Here is a 17,352-nt window from a genome sequence, read left to right on the forward strand (position 1 = left end):
GGCCAGCCGACTCTGCGGGCCGGCGCGGGGGCGCTCCTGCCCCGCCCCTCGCCGCGCGCCCCCCGCCCCGCCCCCGCCCCGGGGGTGGGGTGGGGGCGGGGAGGAGGGGGGTGGGGCGGGAGCGAGGGCGGCGCCTGCGTGCTCCCCGGCCGCGAGCCCCGCCTCCCCGGCCCCGCGCGGCGCTCGCGGCTCTCCTGCGCGGCTGCGGCGCCGCCTGCACTCGGCCCGGCGGCGGGCTCCCTCTCCGGGCGGCCGGGCGCTCCCGCAGAGGGGAAGACGCGCACCCGGCGGCCCGCCCGCCTCGGCCCCCGCCCTCGCAGCCTCGCGGCCTCCGCTGCGTCTCCCGCGCTCTGCCCGCGCCGCCGCTTTGTGCGGGGACATGGTGTAGCGCCGTCCGCCGGAGGAGGAGCCGCGCGCCGGCCGCCGTCCGCCGTCCGCCAGCCGCGTCCCCGCCCCCGGAGGAGAGGCCCCGGCTCGCGCCCCCCGCGTTCCCGGCAGCCGGGGAGCCGCGGGCCGCCGGCACCATGAGGTGAGGGCGCGGGCGCGGGCGCGGGCGGGGGCGGCGGGCCATTGTGCGGCGGGCGCCGCGACCCGGCGGAGGCCCCCACTCTCGGCGGGCGCCGCCCGGCCCCAGTGCTTCCGTCCCTTTGTCCCTTGGGCCTCGCTCTGCACCCGGCGCTGGGTCTCGTCGCGGCGCCGCCTGCCGTCCCCGGGGCCCTGCTCGGCCGGTCCCCTCCCCCGCCCGCGCGCCCGGCCCGGCCCCGGGATAGGGATGGGGAGGGGGTCGCGGGCCCTGGCGTGCGCGTTGCCGGGAGACGGGTATTGTTCCGGGCGGAGGTGAGGAGTGTTGCGCCTGCATCCCGGCTGGAACCGGGGATGGGGGGGATGGGGAGGGCAGAAAAGTTTGGGAGCCCCAAGTGTGCGGTGGCGGGTGCCGGAGCGCGGTGGGCGCCGAGCACTGGAAGGTGACCGGGCGCCGGCGGGGCGGGGGCGCGGGCGCGGCGCGGGCCTGCGTCTGGAGGGCGCGTTGGCCTCCGGGGCGGCCGCGAGGCTCTGCAGCGGCCGCTCCCCTCTCGCCGCCCGCGGGTCCTCCCCGGAGCCGCGGCACCAGCGTGCGGTCGGGAAGCGGGCTTGCGGTGGCCGCGCGGGAGCCGCGGTGGGCTGCGTGTCCCCCCGGCCCGCCCTGCTGGTGGTGACGCGCCGCGCTCTGTGCGCCCCGGCCCTTTCGGCGCCGGGAGACCCGGGGGCTGGCGCAGGACTCGGGGCGGGCTGGCCTTCGGGCTTCGCCGCCGGGGGTCCCGTGGGGGGCTGCGCTCGGCCTCGAGGGGAGGTGGGCTCTCGCTGCCTTCGCCGCGGAGGCCTCTTTGTGCTCGAGATTAATGGCTAGCCGTTGCCAAGACCTTCATAACGCAGTACAATGAGATTTCAGCGGTAGAGCCTGGAGATTCCTTTGCTTTGGCGAGAAAATGTCATGTCATTGGGATTCTTTCTCAATTTAAGTAGTTTCCATTTTAAACCCTAGTTTTCTTTATTTTTTTTTTCTATCCAGCTTGAACATTTTGCCATTTTTATTTTTAAATATGTTTTTGTGTGACATAACTGTGTTTTTCAATTCAGCTTACTGGGGATTTGAATTCTGTTTTCTCCGATTCCAAGTTACAAACCCTGATTTTCTTAGCCTTAAAAATGTGTTCAAAGCTTTTAAAGAAAAGTGACCCCTTTTCCTTAGTCATTCCACACCACTTATTTTCAAATGTAATGGATCATTTTAAAATGTAATTATGGCGTGCAGACCAGAAACAACATCTCTGAAAAATTCGGCCGGAAAAACTTGAACCATGGGTTTGAGCATTTTTTTAAAAAATCCGGGTACTGATGTCCTTGTAAACGCAGGAACTGTAATAAAACATATGTAACGTTATATTTTCTAATAGCATGTATTGTTGATTTCTGTCTTAAAGACTCAGTGCTGTAAGAAGTTTTGCAGACCAGAAGTTACGAGGTGTCCCCCCTCCCCCCCAATTTGGGGTAAATTTATCTCAACATTGAGGAATGTAGAACAGCGAAAACTGGGGTATTTTAAAATAAAATCATAAAAGCTTTTTGATTCAGAAGTTAAGAACTAAAAAAAAAAAAAGGTCAAGTTCTGGGTATTCAGTGAAGTTTGATCCCTGTCCTGTGTAGTTGTCTGTGTGTCACAGGTAAATTACGTGTTCACTTTTAAGTACCTTTTCTAATGCAGAGTAATTTGTAAATTTCTAAACTTCCTGCTCTGTTCCTTACTGAATTTGGAGTGGGTACTTTCCAGTAGCATAAAAGCAAAACATGGGTGGCCAGGTCTGAAAGGTTTGCTCAGGTAGTCCGCAGCAATTCTTCGATTCTTTTCGTAGGTGAATTCTGAATAATTGAGGAGCACAAAAGAGGATCAGCTTTTCACTTGGTAGGCATTGGATTGTTTGGTAGGTGGTTGGTGCAACTCCCCTGTGCACGTTTCCTTAGATCCTGGGGAAAGTAGGCTGCTTTGGTGTGGAAGTAAAAGGTTCTTGTGTTGGGTGCAAAAAGCTTTGGGATATTTTGGTGCTTAAGAAAGGGCTTTTCAGGTTATATTAATATTTGACTTCATCTCAGTGATGCTTTTGAGTACAGTAGGACTTAGTATTAGGGTATTAAATTGAGTCTTTATATTAAGAGGTACTTGATGGTTTAAAGCCTTTACAGAAATAAGAACGGATGGGCAGGAATTTCCATGAAGTTGGTCAGAATTCCGAAGAGAGGATATGTTGCCATTTAAGTATTTGTGATAAGATCATTCAGATGACTTCAATTTCAGGAATAGCAGGCTGGCTGGGTGTAATATTCCTAGGCAGAAGGGGAGTGGATAATGCTTTACATTCCTGAGACCATCTTTAAGGCATTCTACACATGTGAAAAGCTCTATATGGAATTACTGGTTAATACTTTGTTTAAAGAAGATTCTCTAAAGAAATGAAAAGTTTCTCAGACAATACAGTGAAAAGGAGGAGGCCCCCCAAACTAGTAGTTTTGTTACCATAACTTCCAGGTTCTTGGTTCTACTATTTTTCATTTCAATAATATTTCAAAAGAATAAGATGATTTGTGTTGGAGGTAGGTGTGTGTATATGTAGTAGTAATAGAGTGTAGGCCTTTTAAATGATTCCTTTTTTTTTTTTAAACTATTTGGTTATGCCAGATCTTTTTTTTTTTTTTTTTTTTTTAAGATTTATTTATTTCAGAGAGCACACAAGCAGGGAGGGGCAGAAGGAGAGGGAGAGAATCTTGCCTCCCACTGAGCACAGAGTGCAATGCAGGGCTTATCCCACCACCCTGAGATCATGACCTGAGCCAAAAACTCAAGAGTGGGAGGATGCTTAATGGCCTGAGCTGCCCTGGAGCCCCAAGATCTCTTTTTTACAGAAGGAGGAGCTTTCTGACGTAACACAACTGTACATAGACTAGTGGGTAAGAAGAGCCTGGAAGATTATTTGATGTTCGTGGGTCCGTCGTGTATGTAAATAGTCCACGCTTCTACTCACCGTTGTGTCACTTTCTCACCTTAGAAAGAAAAGGCGTGGTAGGGTTGTGAGGCTTCATCGAAGCCACTGGCTAGCTGGGGAAACTGCAGCTAATCACGTGGTTTCACTGATCCATGTCTTAAAATATGTAAAAAGGGACGGTTATTGACAGGGTAGTGGGGGTCAGATGATTGTGGAAGAGAAGATGTTTGCGTGCCGTGTAGCGCGTACAGTAATGTTGCTTCTCTTGTTTCGGGGCTCAGCTCTTAGACTAGTTATGTAAAACTTTGGAGTAGTCTGCTTTACCTTTCTGGGCCTCTTCTGGTTCCAAGATGGTAAGTAGGTAACATTTTGCTTATCTTCTCCAGGTAGTGGCTCTCTTGTTGATAGGCACATAAATGCGTTTCTGGGCTTGGAGGGAAAGAGTGCTTGATGTCCTCACCCTTGGGGTTGCTTTGGGAGGTGTGTGGTCCCAGAGAGTGGTGGTGGGAGGGTTTCCTGGAATGCTCCTTATCTGATCACCTGATCCAGTCCAGCCTTCTTATTTCGTAAGTCAGGAAACTGATCTTTTACCATTTCCTTCCTGTGTGGATATTTAGAACCTCCGGGATACTTGTTATGATTTTTTGTTACTTTGCTTTATGGTAATAATAAGGTTAATGCACATTTTAGAGTGTCAAATGATCAGGGCTCAGAAGATTCAGGATTTGCTCGTTAATGGAGCAAACTTGTAAAAATGGACATACCCTGTTTTTTCACAGGATTGTTGTGTCAAGTGTCAAGTAGGATGTCCGGGAACGGATGCAGCTAGAAGTGCCTCTGTTCTCGTTGGTCTTCACTTACACTGTAACTGTCGGGTGTCTGACTTTCCCACACAGGTTTATTTTAGGGACAGCAGCCAAATTTGCATTTTTGGGGGAATGCCAGCGCTCCTTATGTAGGCATCGGTTTGTGTTTTAGATGTTTATTAAGTATATAAATCTTGGTAACAGTTTGGATTAACAGAGAAGATTTACTGACGTTTGCACAGTGTTCAAGTGTTCTGGTACATTGCTAGCCTAGGTGGAATAAGCAGAATAACTAGGCGGACCCCATTTAGCTGGTCTAGAAGAAATGACATCCCAGTCTGATGATTTTGGTTCCTTACCCTCCACACAGCTTAAATATGGGGTGATTGTGTAACTTGTAAAACACCCAGTCTTCATCATGGATGTAAGAAGGATTTGGGAAAATGTGATTTTGATTCTTATGTGGTCGTGAGAGAGGAAGAGAAGTAACCCTTCTCTGTGTTGCTTAAATCACAACATGCCCCACCCCCCACCCCAATGATGAATGGGATTGAGTGTGAGTAAAAGTTAAAGGAGAGAATCTGAGATGAGCTGTACCTCAGTAGGTGGTTCCCCAAGTAAAGGCTTAGGAAGCTTTCTGGAGTAAAAAGCAAAAATGGAATTCTTTGTCAACCATCTGGGATGTAGTTCCAGATTTATCTACCCACCCCCCTCCCCAGCCATTCTCCTGTGTTCCCATATATTCTGTATATACATATTTTGCTTTTGCTTTTATCACATTGTTTTATAAATAATGGACTTTTCTGTCCTGTTTCATTGTAAGCTCCTTGAGGGCAGGGATTGCATTTTTATGTTTATGGTATTGGTAAAATATTTGGCCAATGGAAGGTGCTCATGTCAATGTTTGGCTTTGGCTCAGGTTTTCTTTTCCAGAATCTGTGCCCTGGCAGTAACAAGTACCATTTTTGGAGCACCTTTAACATTCTTTAAGCTGGACTGGGTACCAGAGGGTATATTCTGGTATTTGGCATGTAATAAATGTTAATTTAATTCAAACAAAAGCCAGTATCTGGACCACAAGATTGGGGTAGAGTTTGTCTCTTATTCAGACACAAATGGAAATGGCAAAAAGTGTGTGACTCTGCTTTGTCCAGCTCCAAAACTCTTTGGAGGATACCAGGATCCTGCCCTGACTCATTGCATTCTGAATTAATAGAAGGTGGGTTTTTCTGTTTGTCAGTCTTTTCGATATGAGACTTGTAACTGTTTTGAGCAAAACACTTTTTTTCTGTGTCTCTTGGGTTAGCTTGTTTCTGTTCCACTTAGTGCCTCCTTTGTTTTGATTCTCACCAGTGCTTTAAAATGCCCGTAATTGCTTAGTTTCTGATACAAAGAAGATGTATTTCTCAGCTCAGGCTGCCGTAACAGACAATAGCATAGACTGGGTGGCTCGAACCTTAGAAACTTAACTTTCTCAAAGTTCTGGATGCTGGCTGTCTGAGATCAGGGTGCTGGTGTGGTCTGGCTCTGGGTGGGCTCCCACTACCTCCTGGCAAACTGCCTTCTTGTGGTGTCGCCCTGTGTGGAGACTTAGAGACAGACAGAGATCTCTCTTCTCTTCCTGTAAGGTCACCAGTCCTGTGGATTTAGAGCCCACCCCACGACCTCGTTTAATCTTAATTATCTCCTAAAAGTCCTGTCTCCAAATAGCACAATTCAGTCTTGTAGCAGAAGGTGCCCACATTTTTTTTTTTTTTTTGTCTTTGATAGGACTTTGATGGAAGAAGCTAATTTGTATAATGTTTAGGCAGTCTGTAGATAGGTTTTAAGTAACTCTACACGTAAGTGTTCTTTGCTAAAGAAAATAAATGAGGGAGGTGATTTATGCAGGAGACATCGTATGTTCTAGAAATTTCTGTATATGGGGAAGCTTCTGTTTTTTAATGATTCTAATAAATTTAATTAACATGCAGCTTTTCCAAAGAACCATTTTGATTTGAAGCCGTGTCTACATATCTAAGTGTACAGGTGGGCACGGCAGTGGGTTAAGGGGACAGGCTTTGAGGTCAGTCTGAATTTGGGTTCTGTTTTGACATTTACCAGTTTGTTGGTTTTGGAGTAGCTTCTAGTTTGAGATTTGAATTTCTTCTGTAAGAAGGAGAGGCTTTCTGCATTATAGAATTGTTGGCAAAATTAAATTATAGAAAACCCTGGCATGGCACTTGGCACATGAAATGGACTTGAGAGGAGGGAATCCCTTATTTCCATGAAAATCTGCCGTCTCCTCAGTTTGTCTAACCATATGAGGAACCCTGTAAAATGGGACAGCTGCGTTAGGACACAGCTCGGCGGCTCCTTACAAAGTGAAACGCGGAGTTACGCTCCCAGGTGTGGATATCAGAGAAGCGAAAGCCTTCATGCACACAGGAGCAAGTCCACGGATGTCCATGGTGGCCGCGTCCAGAGGAGTCACACAGTGGGGACAGCCCAGGTGGGTCCTGACAGTGCCGACTCGGTAGGGAAGAAGATTCGAGATCTGCAGAGCACAGGTGGCATCAGATGAAGAGCCCTTTAGATCAGATCGCAGGGGAGTGCGGGCTGCAGTGAGGGGCTCTTTCTGTGGCTCCCACGTGTGACCGTCTGCTCAGACCTGCAGTCCTGAGACGGCCCTGCCCCTCCTCTCACACCGGCATCCCGAGCAACTTGGGACAGTTCAGTTTTTAACAATTTCAACAATTCATGAATCTGAAGTTTTAATTTAAAAACTTGGGTTGTTTTTATGACTTTGTAATCTCTTTAATCATTCGTATGTGTAGTATTTTGAGGGAATGAACCAATTACTGTTGTCCGGATAAATGCCTGATCAGTGTCGTGTTGTGTTTTAGTGACTTTGTTCCTTGCGTTATAAACTGTCAGTACAGGTTTTATGTAGATTTTAGAAGATATGGGAAGTTTGAAGATGTTAATAAAGCAAACTCAGACCATCCAGAATTTTGCTGTTTTGATTTGTAGGTTTTTAGGCTTTTTGTAATGCACATATGCAGCTGTAAATGTGTTTGTGTGTGTATGTCTATTTTAAGTAAAGGTGAAATTATATTACATTATATGGTTTATAATTGGCACCTTTCTGTGTAATTCTTGTCGCTAAATACCAAGCTGTGTAATTTTAAGTGGCTGCACAGTATTTTTTCACTATGCTTTGGATGACCTTAATCTACTTAATTTATATCTTAGGGGGTGGACTTTCAGATTTTTTTTCATTATTTTTGTTATTATGAAACTGCCATAAACATCTTTGTATATATGTCTTTGTGTACATGTTCGATATTTTGTACTTGTACATCTACTTGTATTTTGTGATAAATTCCTAGTAGTAGAATCAGCAGGATTTTTTTTTGTTTCTCTTGCTTTTTTTTATTAGTAGGTCCTGTGAGATCGACCTGTGTGTTTGCAGCTGCTTCTCTTTGATACTGCTCAAGTATAGGCCACTGTTACCTCATGTGAACATTTATTTATTTTTAATTTTTTAAAAAAGATTTTACTTATTTGTTTATTTGTCAGAGAAAGCGCGTGTGCACAAGCAGGGGGCACAACAGGCAGAGGGAGAAGCAGGCTCCCCACAGAGGAAGGAGGCCATGTGGGGCTCCATCCCAGGACGCTGAGATCATGACCTGAGTCGAAGGTAGACGCTCAACTGACTGAGCCACCCAGGCTTCCCAAGATTTTATTTATAAGTGGATCTCTGCACCCAGTGCGGGGTTCATACTTAAAATCCCAAGATCAGGAGTCACAGGTTCCTCCATGTGATCTAGCCAGGCACCTGTCACAGAAACATTTAGTGTCTCCCTGTTTCCATTCTCATCCCCCCCCCCTTCCATGCAGCAGTTGGAATAATCTTAAAAGTGGCCACCAACTATTGTTATTCCTTGCTAAAGCCTTTGGTGGCATCTTCATACTCTTAGAACGAAACCCAAATTATTAAGGTCCTGATCCATCTGTGTTCCTAGTTCCCAGCACTGGCTTCTGTAAGTACACAGTAAATATGTGAGTGAATAATAAGTGAGGTGAATTTACCAGGCCAAAGGGAATTTTATTAGTTTTACCAGATTAGTAACATACATGAGAGTTCTAGTTAACTGACCTTCTGGCCAACTTAGGGCATTATCCACACCCAATGTAGGGCTGGATCTCCTGACCCTGAGATCAGGCCGTGCGCACTCCACTGTCCAAGCCAGCCAGGCATCTTTCTGTGTTTTGATTTGCATTTCCTTGATTGCTGGGAGAATCGGACATTTCTCATGTGATTATGGAACAGCTCTGTTTTTGTGCGAGTTTGTTTTCTCCGTGGAATATTCAGTCCTCCTTGCAGTGATTTATTATGTGGTTAACAAGTAGCCCTTTGTCATGCAGGTAAATCAGTTGCCTGGTAGACCGTGTGTGAACTGGCGGGGTGCACCTGGGGCTGGTGCCCCCGGACTCGCCCGTGTGTTCTCATCCCTTGGCTGGGCTCCTGTGGTGCGTCTTTCTGTCTCTCACCTAGAAGTGGCCATCGTAGTGCGCAAGCTCTCATCAAACCTCTGCCGACAGCCTGTTCCCCAGCCTCCTGGGCAGAAGCCAGGCACATGCTCAAGCCCAGAGTTAAGGGGAGGCGGGGGGGGGGCGGGTTGTGGCGGAGATATGGACTCGTCACCTTGTCTTTGAGTTTTGTTTGTTTTGGTGTAGAAGCGCAACCATTTCATGTCACATCTGTCTGTCTTTACCTTGATCATTTCTGCCTTCTCCAGCCGAAAGCTGTATGTGTACGCCCCTATGTTTTCTTTTCCTTTGGTGGTTCCATTTATGCTTCAGTGTAAGCCACCTGCAGTTTCTTGTGATGTCATGTGGGAGACGTTAGGTTAGCCTCGAGCTAAATAGTGAGTGTTTGGTCACCTGTCAGTATCCTTTGTTGACTAACCCATCCTTTCACGTTGGTTTAAAATGCCATGTCAGTGTGTCCTGGGTTTCCACTGGCTTCTGGATCTGGACTTGTTAATTATCTCATTCTGTGCTGTTTCCTCACAGTTTAGTGACTCTAACTTTATAATGTGTTTTAATGTCTAGGAAGTGAAGTTACTGTTCATTTTCTTAGGATTTTCAGAACTTTATTTACTTTTCCATTTAGTGCATTCTGATAGATTAGTCGTGGAATTATTTTATCAGTTACAACAAAAATGAAATAAAAAGAATAGGTATATCCCTAACCCTGTTGGGGTTTTGGTTTGAATTGTGTTAAGGTAATGGACTAATAATGGGTAAAGGACAGAATTGACCCTTTGATAGTATGAAGTTTTCCGTTCTGTTTCCGTATTCAGACTTCTCACATCATCTCTAGGAAGGTGCAGCATCACGTAGTTTCTAGTTCACTAGGTTTGATGCGCTACCTTTAAAAAAACTTCTATATTTAGAAGTTAAACTTTCAGCTCATTTACACTGCTAGTACATCTGTTCTCATGTTTGCTTTTCTTAATTTTACTTAAAATATATGTGCTTGTATTTAAACATAGTGTCTGGGATTTTAAAGTTTTTCCTTTGCTAAGAACTTAATTCCAAAGTCAGAATTTACATTCTATGGTTTTCTTAGATTTTGAAATCTAACTGCTAATGGTTATTGGGTATTCATTGCCTGAAATGCTTTACCTATTTACTAGGTTGATATTCCTCCAGTAAGTTTTTTTTTTTTTTTAACATTTTATTTATTTATTTGAGAGAGATCTGCAGAGATAGCAAGTGAGAGCAGGAGCTGGGAGGAGAGGGGCAAGCAGGCTCCCTGCCAAGCAGGACCATGGTGGGATCATGACCTGAGCCAAAGGCAGCCGTGTAACGACTGAGCCACCCTCAGTTGGAGGAGGTGCCCCTCCTCCAATAACTTACAAAGTAGTAGGAGCTGTTGTTACTGAGTCAGATGAGGACTCTGAGCCACAGAGGGCTACGGTGACTTGCCCAGGGTCACCTGCTAGTAACCGGTGGAGTGGGGGGTCCCAGCCTGGCAGGCTGGTTCTAGAGCTCACGTTCTCAACCAGTGTGCCCAGGGGCTTCTCTGTCCTGGTTAACTTGTGCGGACTGAAGTATGTACTTAAGTTTTCTAAAATGTTGATGTGTGAGGAATGATTTGTTTTCTCCATGATCTCATCGTATGAGGGTGCTTTATTTTCTGCAGGTAGCCGGTCCGAGAGCAGGGCTGCGTGGAAGGGGCAGGCCTAGATTGAGCCACACTGCAGCGATAGCCAGGCTGGGGAGAAAAGGCTTCATTTGTTTGGCTTTAATCCTAAACAACGAAACAAAATTATGAAAACATTCATGCTGTGGTTGCAACTGTGTTAAATTCTTAGAGGAACAAGAATGAGGCAAGTGTTCTTATTTTTACATAATTTTTCTTTAAAAATTGTAAGGATGGAGCTATACTCCTCCTGTCGTGATAGATTTTTCTAGTATAATCCCACAGAAGGTCATTTCACCCAAATACTCCAGGGCTCCACTAGTAAGGCCCGGGGTTTACCTCAACTTCCAGTTATTTCCTTTTAACCTCCTGTTACCGCATCTCTGTTAGCTTTCTCCAGTAATTCTCTGCTTGTAACTGTTAAAATGCTTTCAGCGGCAAGTAACAGACTGAAAGTATTTAAACGTCCACGTTTACTGACCTGTAGTTGGGTCCAGAGACAGAGCCGGCGTCAGGCCCACGGCAGCCCAGGCGCACTGGTGTCTTTGATCTCTTCCCCACGCTGGCCTCATGTTCAGACCCCGTGGTTCTCGGAGGTAGGAGGGTCATCTCCAGTGTCCCCTTTTCTCCCCCGAAGGTGTAATCCATCTACTGCTGGACGTGCTCGTTAACAAACGTCCATGCAGCGTGGTGGGTCCGCACTGTGTGCGCGCACCTCTGTAGCCGCCAGCCGGGTCAGCATACAGAGCACCCTTCCTGCCCGTTAAGTTCTTCCAGGTTCCTGGCCCGTCAGGGTCCCTCTCAGATTGTCATTTCTGTGGCTTTGCCACTGGTTGGAAACGTGCTCCTCATTTGGAGTGGCTTCATGAGGCTCGCACTTGCACACCCTACGTGACTCGCATTGCTTTGTCACTGAAGCCTGTGCCCGTCACTGAGAGACCAGTGGGGCGGAGAGGAAACCCACTGACAGAGCCAGTGCCGCCAGGCACAGATAGTTGTTAGGGACCGAGTTTCCAAACGGTTAGTTCATTAGCGGATGTTTCTGTGTTAGGGTTCCTTTTGTGTTTTTGGGCAACCTGACATCTTCCTGGGGTCCGGCAATGCATCCTCTCGGGACCCCTGGACCTATTTTGCCCTGTATTATGTTTTCATAGACATATCCTTCTGGATTCGCTGTTGTGTGGCTCTGTTGTCCCATCCGATCTGCTGTCTCTGCGGTAGTCAGCCCTTTCTGCGGTTCCCTTGTGGTCACCTCCTCTCCTAAAACACTTCAGTGGCTTTCCTTCACCGTTAGAATTAAGACTGAACTGATCATGGTCTAGGGGCACAATTCCTGCATGATTCTTCTTGTTCTGTGATTTCAAAATTAGTGATGTGGCCCAGTAAGATAAATCCTCAGAAACCACTTTAAAAAGGTAAAGATGTGCATAGACATGATGCATTCTCTTGTGCTTATAGTTTAGTGGGGGAGTAGCCATTAATCGCTTTTCACAAGAGTAGAGACCATTTCATATATTTGTGTTTGCTTTCTTTCAAAATGTCATCTGCAAATAATACTTCAAAATTTTCTCTTGTAGTCTTTTTTACTTAAGGGAGAACACAGGATTATTTTGTATTGGTCTAGTGTTTTGTGATACTTGTCTGTTATTTTGTTCAAATCATCGACTTTAAGGAAACTCTCTCCGTCATCTTTTTATATTCCTCTGGATGTGGAAGTTTTTCAAGGTGTTTTCATTTTGGGAAGAGATAGTCAAGTTTAACAGAATCCTCTTTGGCTTCAAAGCCTTTCTGCTCTTTACCAGCTGTGAGATCTTCCCTTGGCTGTCCAGATCTCAGAGCCTTTCTGTGCAAAATGGGATTAACAGTCCATTGCCTTGTTTTGCAGTTCGCTGTGGTGCATTTAGAGGAATTTATGGATTTGGTATGTTCTAGTTACTCTTTTCTTTGTGTTGCACCTTTACTTTTATTTTAATAAGTACAGGTTTCTGACTGTTCCTTGGCCTTTTTTCTTTGAATGTGAATGACTTCCGTTTTTAGGCACTCTAGGAGCAAGGAACCAGTTAAACTCTTAGAGAACCTATATTTTATTTTTTTAAAGATTTTGTTTGACAGACAGATATCACAAGTAGGCAGAGAGGCAGGCAGAAGAGAGAGAGGGGGATGCAGGCTCCCTGCTGAGCAGAGACACTCCCTTCCCCCATCATGACCTGAGCCAAAGGCAGAGGCTTTAACTCACTGAGCCACCCAGGTGCCCTGAGAACCTATATTTTAAAATGATGTTTAAAATGTGTTAAGAGGAATCTTCAAATTGAAAAACAAAGCCCTGAACTGTAGAGCCATCGTCTGCATCGTGGGGAACCAGCCTCCTGTTTCCCCCATCAACTTTCAGATCTCCCCGACCTTCCCAAACTTGTGCTTGGGTGCTGTGTGGCCCCACACTTGCTCCTGAGACCCTTGACCTGTCCCCGTGGCACTCAGGATGGATGTCTCCACCTGGCCCTTCGGCACCTTCTGTGAGCCTTCCACCAGGCCAGTCTTCTAGGATGGTCTGTCTGTGGTTCCTCGAAGGTGCCTATGGGATTTTGGTCTTGTTTCTTCTGTTCTGTCTTCCTGAAAGTTGCTTTGGTGCCCACTCTGTCTTCTTGCTTCAGTTTTCTCTTTACTTGATGTCTTTAGTGATCACTCCCTTCTTGGGTGGATAGCATCTGTTCACCTTCTAGAGCATTTGGTACTACTCCAGGCACAAGTTTTCCCTCAAAAAATTAAAGGTAAGCTTTTACTCAGGTGCATTTCCCTAAGCACTTTGTAACATGCTAGGCATCATCAGGGACTTCTAATAACTTTTAAAAAATAAATTAAAAAAATAAACTCATAATTAAAAAAAAAACCCCCAAAACTAAACTCATGATTATTGATTGTTTTAGGCCTTCCCATTTTAATTCTCTAGCTGAATTCTGCGATTTTTCAAAGGTATTAAGATAGTACTTGGAACAATTTTGAGTTAAATACAGTATGTTTTTATACCCTTATAATCAAGTTACGCGGAAAGGTATGATTAAGTGATAAAGTGAAGGTATCATGGTGTAATATTGGGATAAGAAATTTCCGTATGTAAATGTTAATACATTTATGTAGTATAAGGACGACATATCAAGTCTATTTTTTCTGCCTGGAACCCTTACTCAAATAGGTATCCTTTCACCCAATCAGCAATTCTGTTTCCTTTTAACTGATTAATTGGTGCAGTTCTATTTGAATCTGCACAAAGTACTAAAATCAGAAACTGATTCAGTAACGTTTTTATACAAATCATGGGTACAGTTGTGAAGCAGGCAGTTTATTTTTTGTGAGCTCCAAATGTATTCTTTCCCTTTACTGGTGGATGTTTGGAGTTGAGTCATGGTAATCCGGGCTGATACATCTGAACTTGTAAGGCAGACTGGAAACTCAGATGAGTTGATCTTGCATCTGAAATTGGTAGGGCAGGCCAGTAGGTTGGAAACTCGGGATTTTTATGTTACAGTCTTGAGCCAGAATTCATTCCTGGCTTCTTCCAGCTTCTGGTGTTTGCTGGCAGTCCTTGGCATTTCTTGGTTTATATAAATGCATCAGTCAGTTTCTGCTTCTGTGGGCATATGGCCACCTTTCCTTGTGTGTCTCTGTCTTTGTGTGGTGTTTTCCTCTTTTAAGGAGACTGGTCCTATTGGATTAAAGGCCCGACCTACCTCAGTGTGACCTCATTGTAACTGATTACATCTGTAATGACCCTGTTTTCCAGTAAGGTTCTGAGGTACAGGGGTGGGTGGTGGGTGGTGGGTGTTAGGATTTCAACATCATTTCCATAGTTTCCTACTATGGTATGGGCCACAACTTTGGTCTCCTTTATCTCTCCCTTTGATCAGCTAACTGCCCAAGATGACACATTTGGGGGGATGTGTGCATACGCACAAGTTAAATAGAAAGACATGCAAAACGTCCATAAGGGCTACCAGAACTAAGAAATTGCCGGGCATAAGATCAACACACAAAAATCAGTTGTGTTTCTGTGTACCAGCAGTGAACAGTCTGAAAAAGGACATAAGAAATGCAGCTCTATTTACAGTACTATGTAAAAGAATGAAATACCTAGGAATAAATTTAAGCAAGAAAGTGAAAGACTTGTATATTAAAAATTATAAAATATTACTGAAAGAAATTGAAGGTCTAATTAAATGAACAGAGCTCTGTGCATGGATTAAAGACTTAATAATGTTAAGATGACAGTACTACAGTCATCTACACGTTCAATATAATCTGTCAAATCCCAATGGCAATTTTTTTTTGCAGAAATAGAGAAGCCCACCCTAAAATTCAGATGGAATTTCAAGGGATCCAGAATAGTAAAAACAATCTTGAAAAAGAATAGAGTTGGAGGACTTCTATTTGCTGATTTAGAACTTCCCCCAAAGCTGCAATGATCCCAGCAGTGTGGCTCCAGTGTGGATACAGCCCTGTAGACCAGTGGAGCTAGACGGAGCATCTGGAAATGAAATTTGCACATTTGTGGTCAGTTGACTTTTGGTAAGGGTGCCATTCAATGGGGAAAGGATAATCTTTTCAACAGATGATGCTGGGAAAACTAGATATTTCTAGTCATTTTGAAAGAAAGTATTTTTTCCTCCACTGTGAATCCCAACCTCTCAATCAGGCTTTATTGATGTTTGGGGCCAGATAATTCTATGTTGTGGGGGCTGTCCTGGCTGCTGCCCGTAGATGCCAGTAGCTCACCCCAACCGTCCCCCAGTGGCCACAGCCAAAGACGTCTCCAGACAGCCTCAAATGTTGCATGGCGGAAAAGTCCCCTCAGTTGAGAACTATTACTCTAAATTCTGTAATATCAGGAATTACTGTACAATTTTGAAAAGTTTAAAAAAAAGCTTAACGTTTAAAATATTTAAATGTTTTGTTTAAGTGAGAAAAGGTGATTTTTGTGCTGTTCCCTACTTTTATTACAAAAGACACATCTGTTAGCTTGGTAAGATCACCACAATTTGTAAATAGTGTTTCAGAAAGAAAATCTGTCCTGAAATCAGTTGATAAAATCCCATTTCTAAGTTAGGAACTCCATGAAGATGAAAAAAATCAACTTTTGAATTTTAACACAAGTGAAATGAAAAAAAAATTGAAAGAAATTGTTATACCTCATTGTTAGTTCATGCAATTATTTAATTAGCTCATTGTTTTAAAAGATATTTTCATGATGAACTTTTGTATCCCAAAGACTTGATGAGTTTTCCTCACTGATCTGGCAGCTTGATACAGGCCAGGCACAGGGCACGAATTCCTGTCTAGAGGTCACAGTATCTCCAAGGTGAACCTTTGCTCACGCTGGGTATAAACCAAGTGGGGCAGCCAGTGACATATGACAACTTTTAATATTTCTTCCTTCTGTAAAATATGTCAATCTGTGATATGTAAAAGCTATTGTTTGTACATTTAAGGTCAGGCCAGGCAACTTGCTGGGTGCTTCTGGTGAATCACTTTATATAACGGATTAGGATAAGCCATGAGATTGGTGTGGTCACTTACCTTGGAGGAATCCTGGGTTTAGTCACGTGGTTGGTGAATGACAGCTGAGGTTCAAATCAGAGTCCTGCCTAATTTCAAAGACCTTGCTCCTCAGACTTTATACGGCCCGTAATTCTTTTACTTTCTAGTGCTGCTGCTCAGATTTGAGGTCCAATCTTAAGATCATATCCTGTGCTGTCTCTGCTCTCCTCTCAGAGTTTGTACAGGAAGGAAGTGATGGGCAATGTAGTGAGGGGGGGCAGATTTTGTAAGTCTTTGAAGGACAGGGTAAAGGAATGATACTGATGGGCCGTGAAGGGCACAGCCACCTGCAGTGGGGGGATTAGCCTCGGTGATGCTCTGGCTGGAGAGAGAGACAGAGACAGAGCATGAGTGAGCATGGCCAGCAAGCAGTGGAGCCTGGACCCGAACCTGGGAGTGGTTCATTTTCAAACCTGTGTGTACTTTACCCTAGGTCTTCAAAATGATTTGAACTTTTCTGGTAGATTAATGACTTCCCATTTGTGGGCTCTGAGGCAGCTGTAAGATTATTTTGCAGAGTACTTATACACCTGTGTGCACCAAGCTTTGCCTGTGGTCTTGAGCTGCCAGCCTTCAATTCACATGCATCATATTTCAAGTAAATATGTACATGCTGTTAAGATATTATACAGATTAATTTCAAAGATAGTAAATTCAAAGTGCTTTTATATGTATTTTATTATTTTTTTTAGAAAGAGAGAGAGGGAGGGGCAGAGGGAGAGGGAGAAAGAATCTTGAGCAGACTCCCTGCTTAGTGTGGAGGGGGAGGGGGGACAGGGGGACATGGGACTTGATCCCACAACCTGGAGACATGACCTGAGCTGAAATCAAAAGGCGGTCACTTAACTGACTGAGCCATCCAGGGCAGGGCCCCCCCAAAGTGCTTTTCAATCACATTTTCTCAGTCAACGTACAAGTCATGACTTTAAAATGGCCTTCTCATCTTCGAAAAGTTTGAGAGCCACTCTGTAAGTTTATTTTGTCTGGTATTTAATCTGTTTATTAGGTGGAGTGTGGCAACCATTTCACAAAAGAAATGGGGAAATCCCAAAACGATGAACGTTTTTAAAGCCATGGCAAGAATAATGACAAGCTTTTATGTTTTGGTCTTTAGATGAAGCAGAATTCTGTCGAAAAAAAGTTTTATGAAATGTTACTAATTACCTGTATAGGTAATAAGGTAATACATACAAATAGTTCAAATAACATTTTAAATCGGGAAAAATTTAAGTTGTTAGAAAATTAC

General features: G+C 44.8%; 1 protein-coding gene across 10 annotated transcripts in view; it reads left to right on the top strand.

Annotated features, from left to right (window-relative positions):
* Window positions 1–225: 225 nt before the first annotated feature.
* The window catches only part of ENAH (ENAH actin regulator), a 132,242-nt gene continuing 115,115 nt past the window's right edge, over window positions 226–17,352 (top strand). For all 10 annotated transcript variants that reach the window (XM_044267409.1, XM_044267411.1, XM_044267414.1 and 7 more), the window contains exon 1: window positions 226–529. In XM_044267409.1, the coding sequence (XP_044123344.1) occupies window positions 525–529 (5 nt within the window). In that variant the 5' untranslated portion in view covers window positions 226–524. The remainder of the gene's footprint in view (window positions 530–17,352) is intronic.

This window comes from Neovison vison, chromosome 10 (assembly GCF_020171115.1).
Source record: "Neovison vison isolate M4711 chromosome 10, ASM_NN_V1, whole genome shotgun sequence".
Classification (NCBI taxonomy): domain Eukaryota; kingdom Metazoa; phylum Chordata; class Mammalia; order Carnivora; family Mustelidae; genus Neogale; species Neogale vison.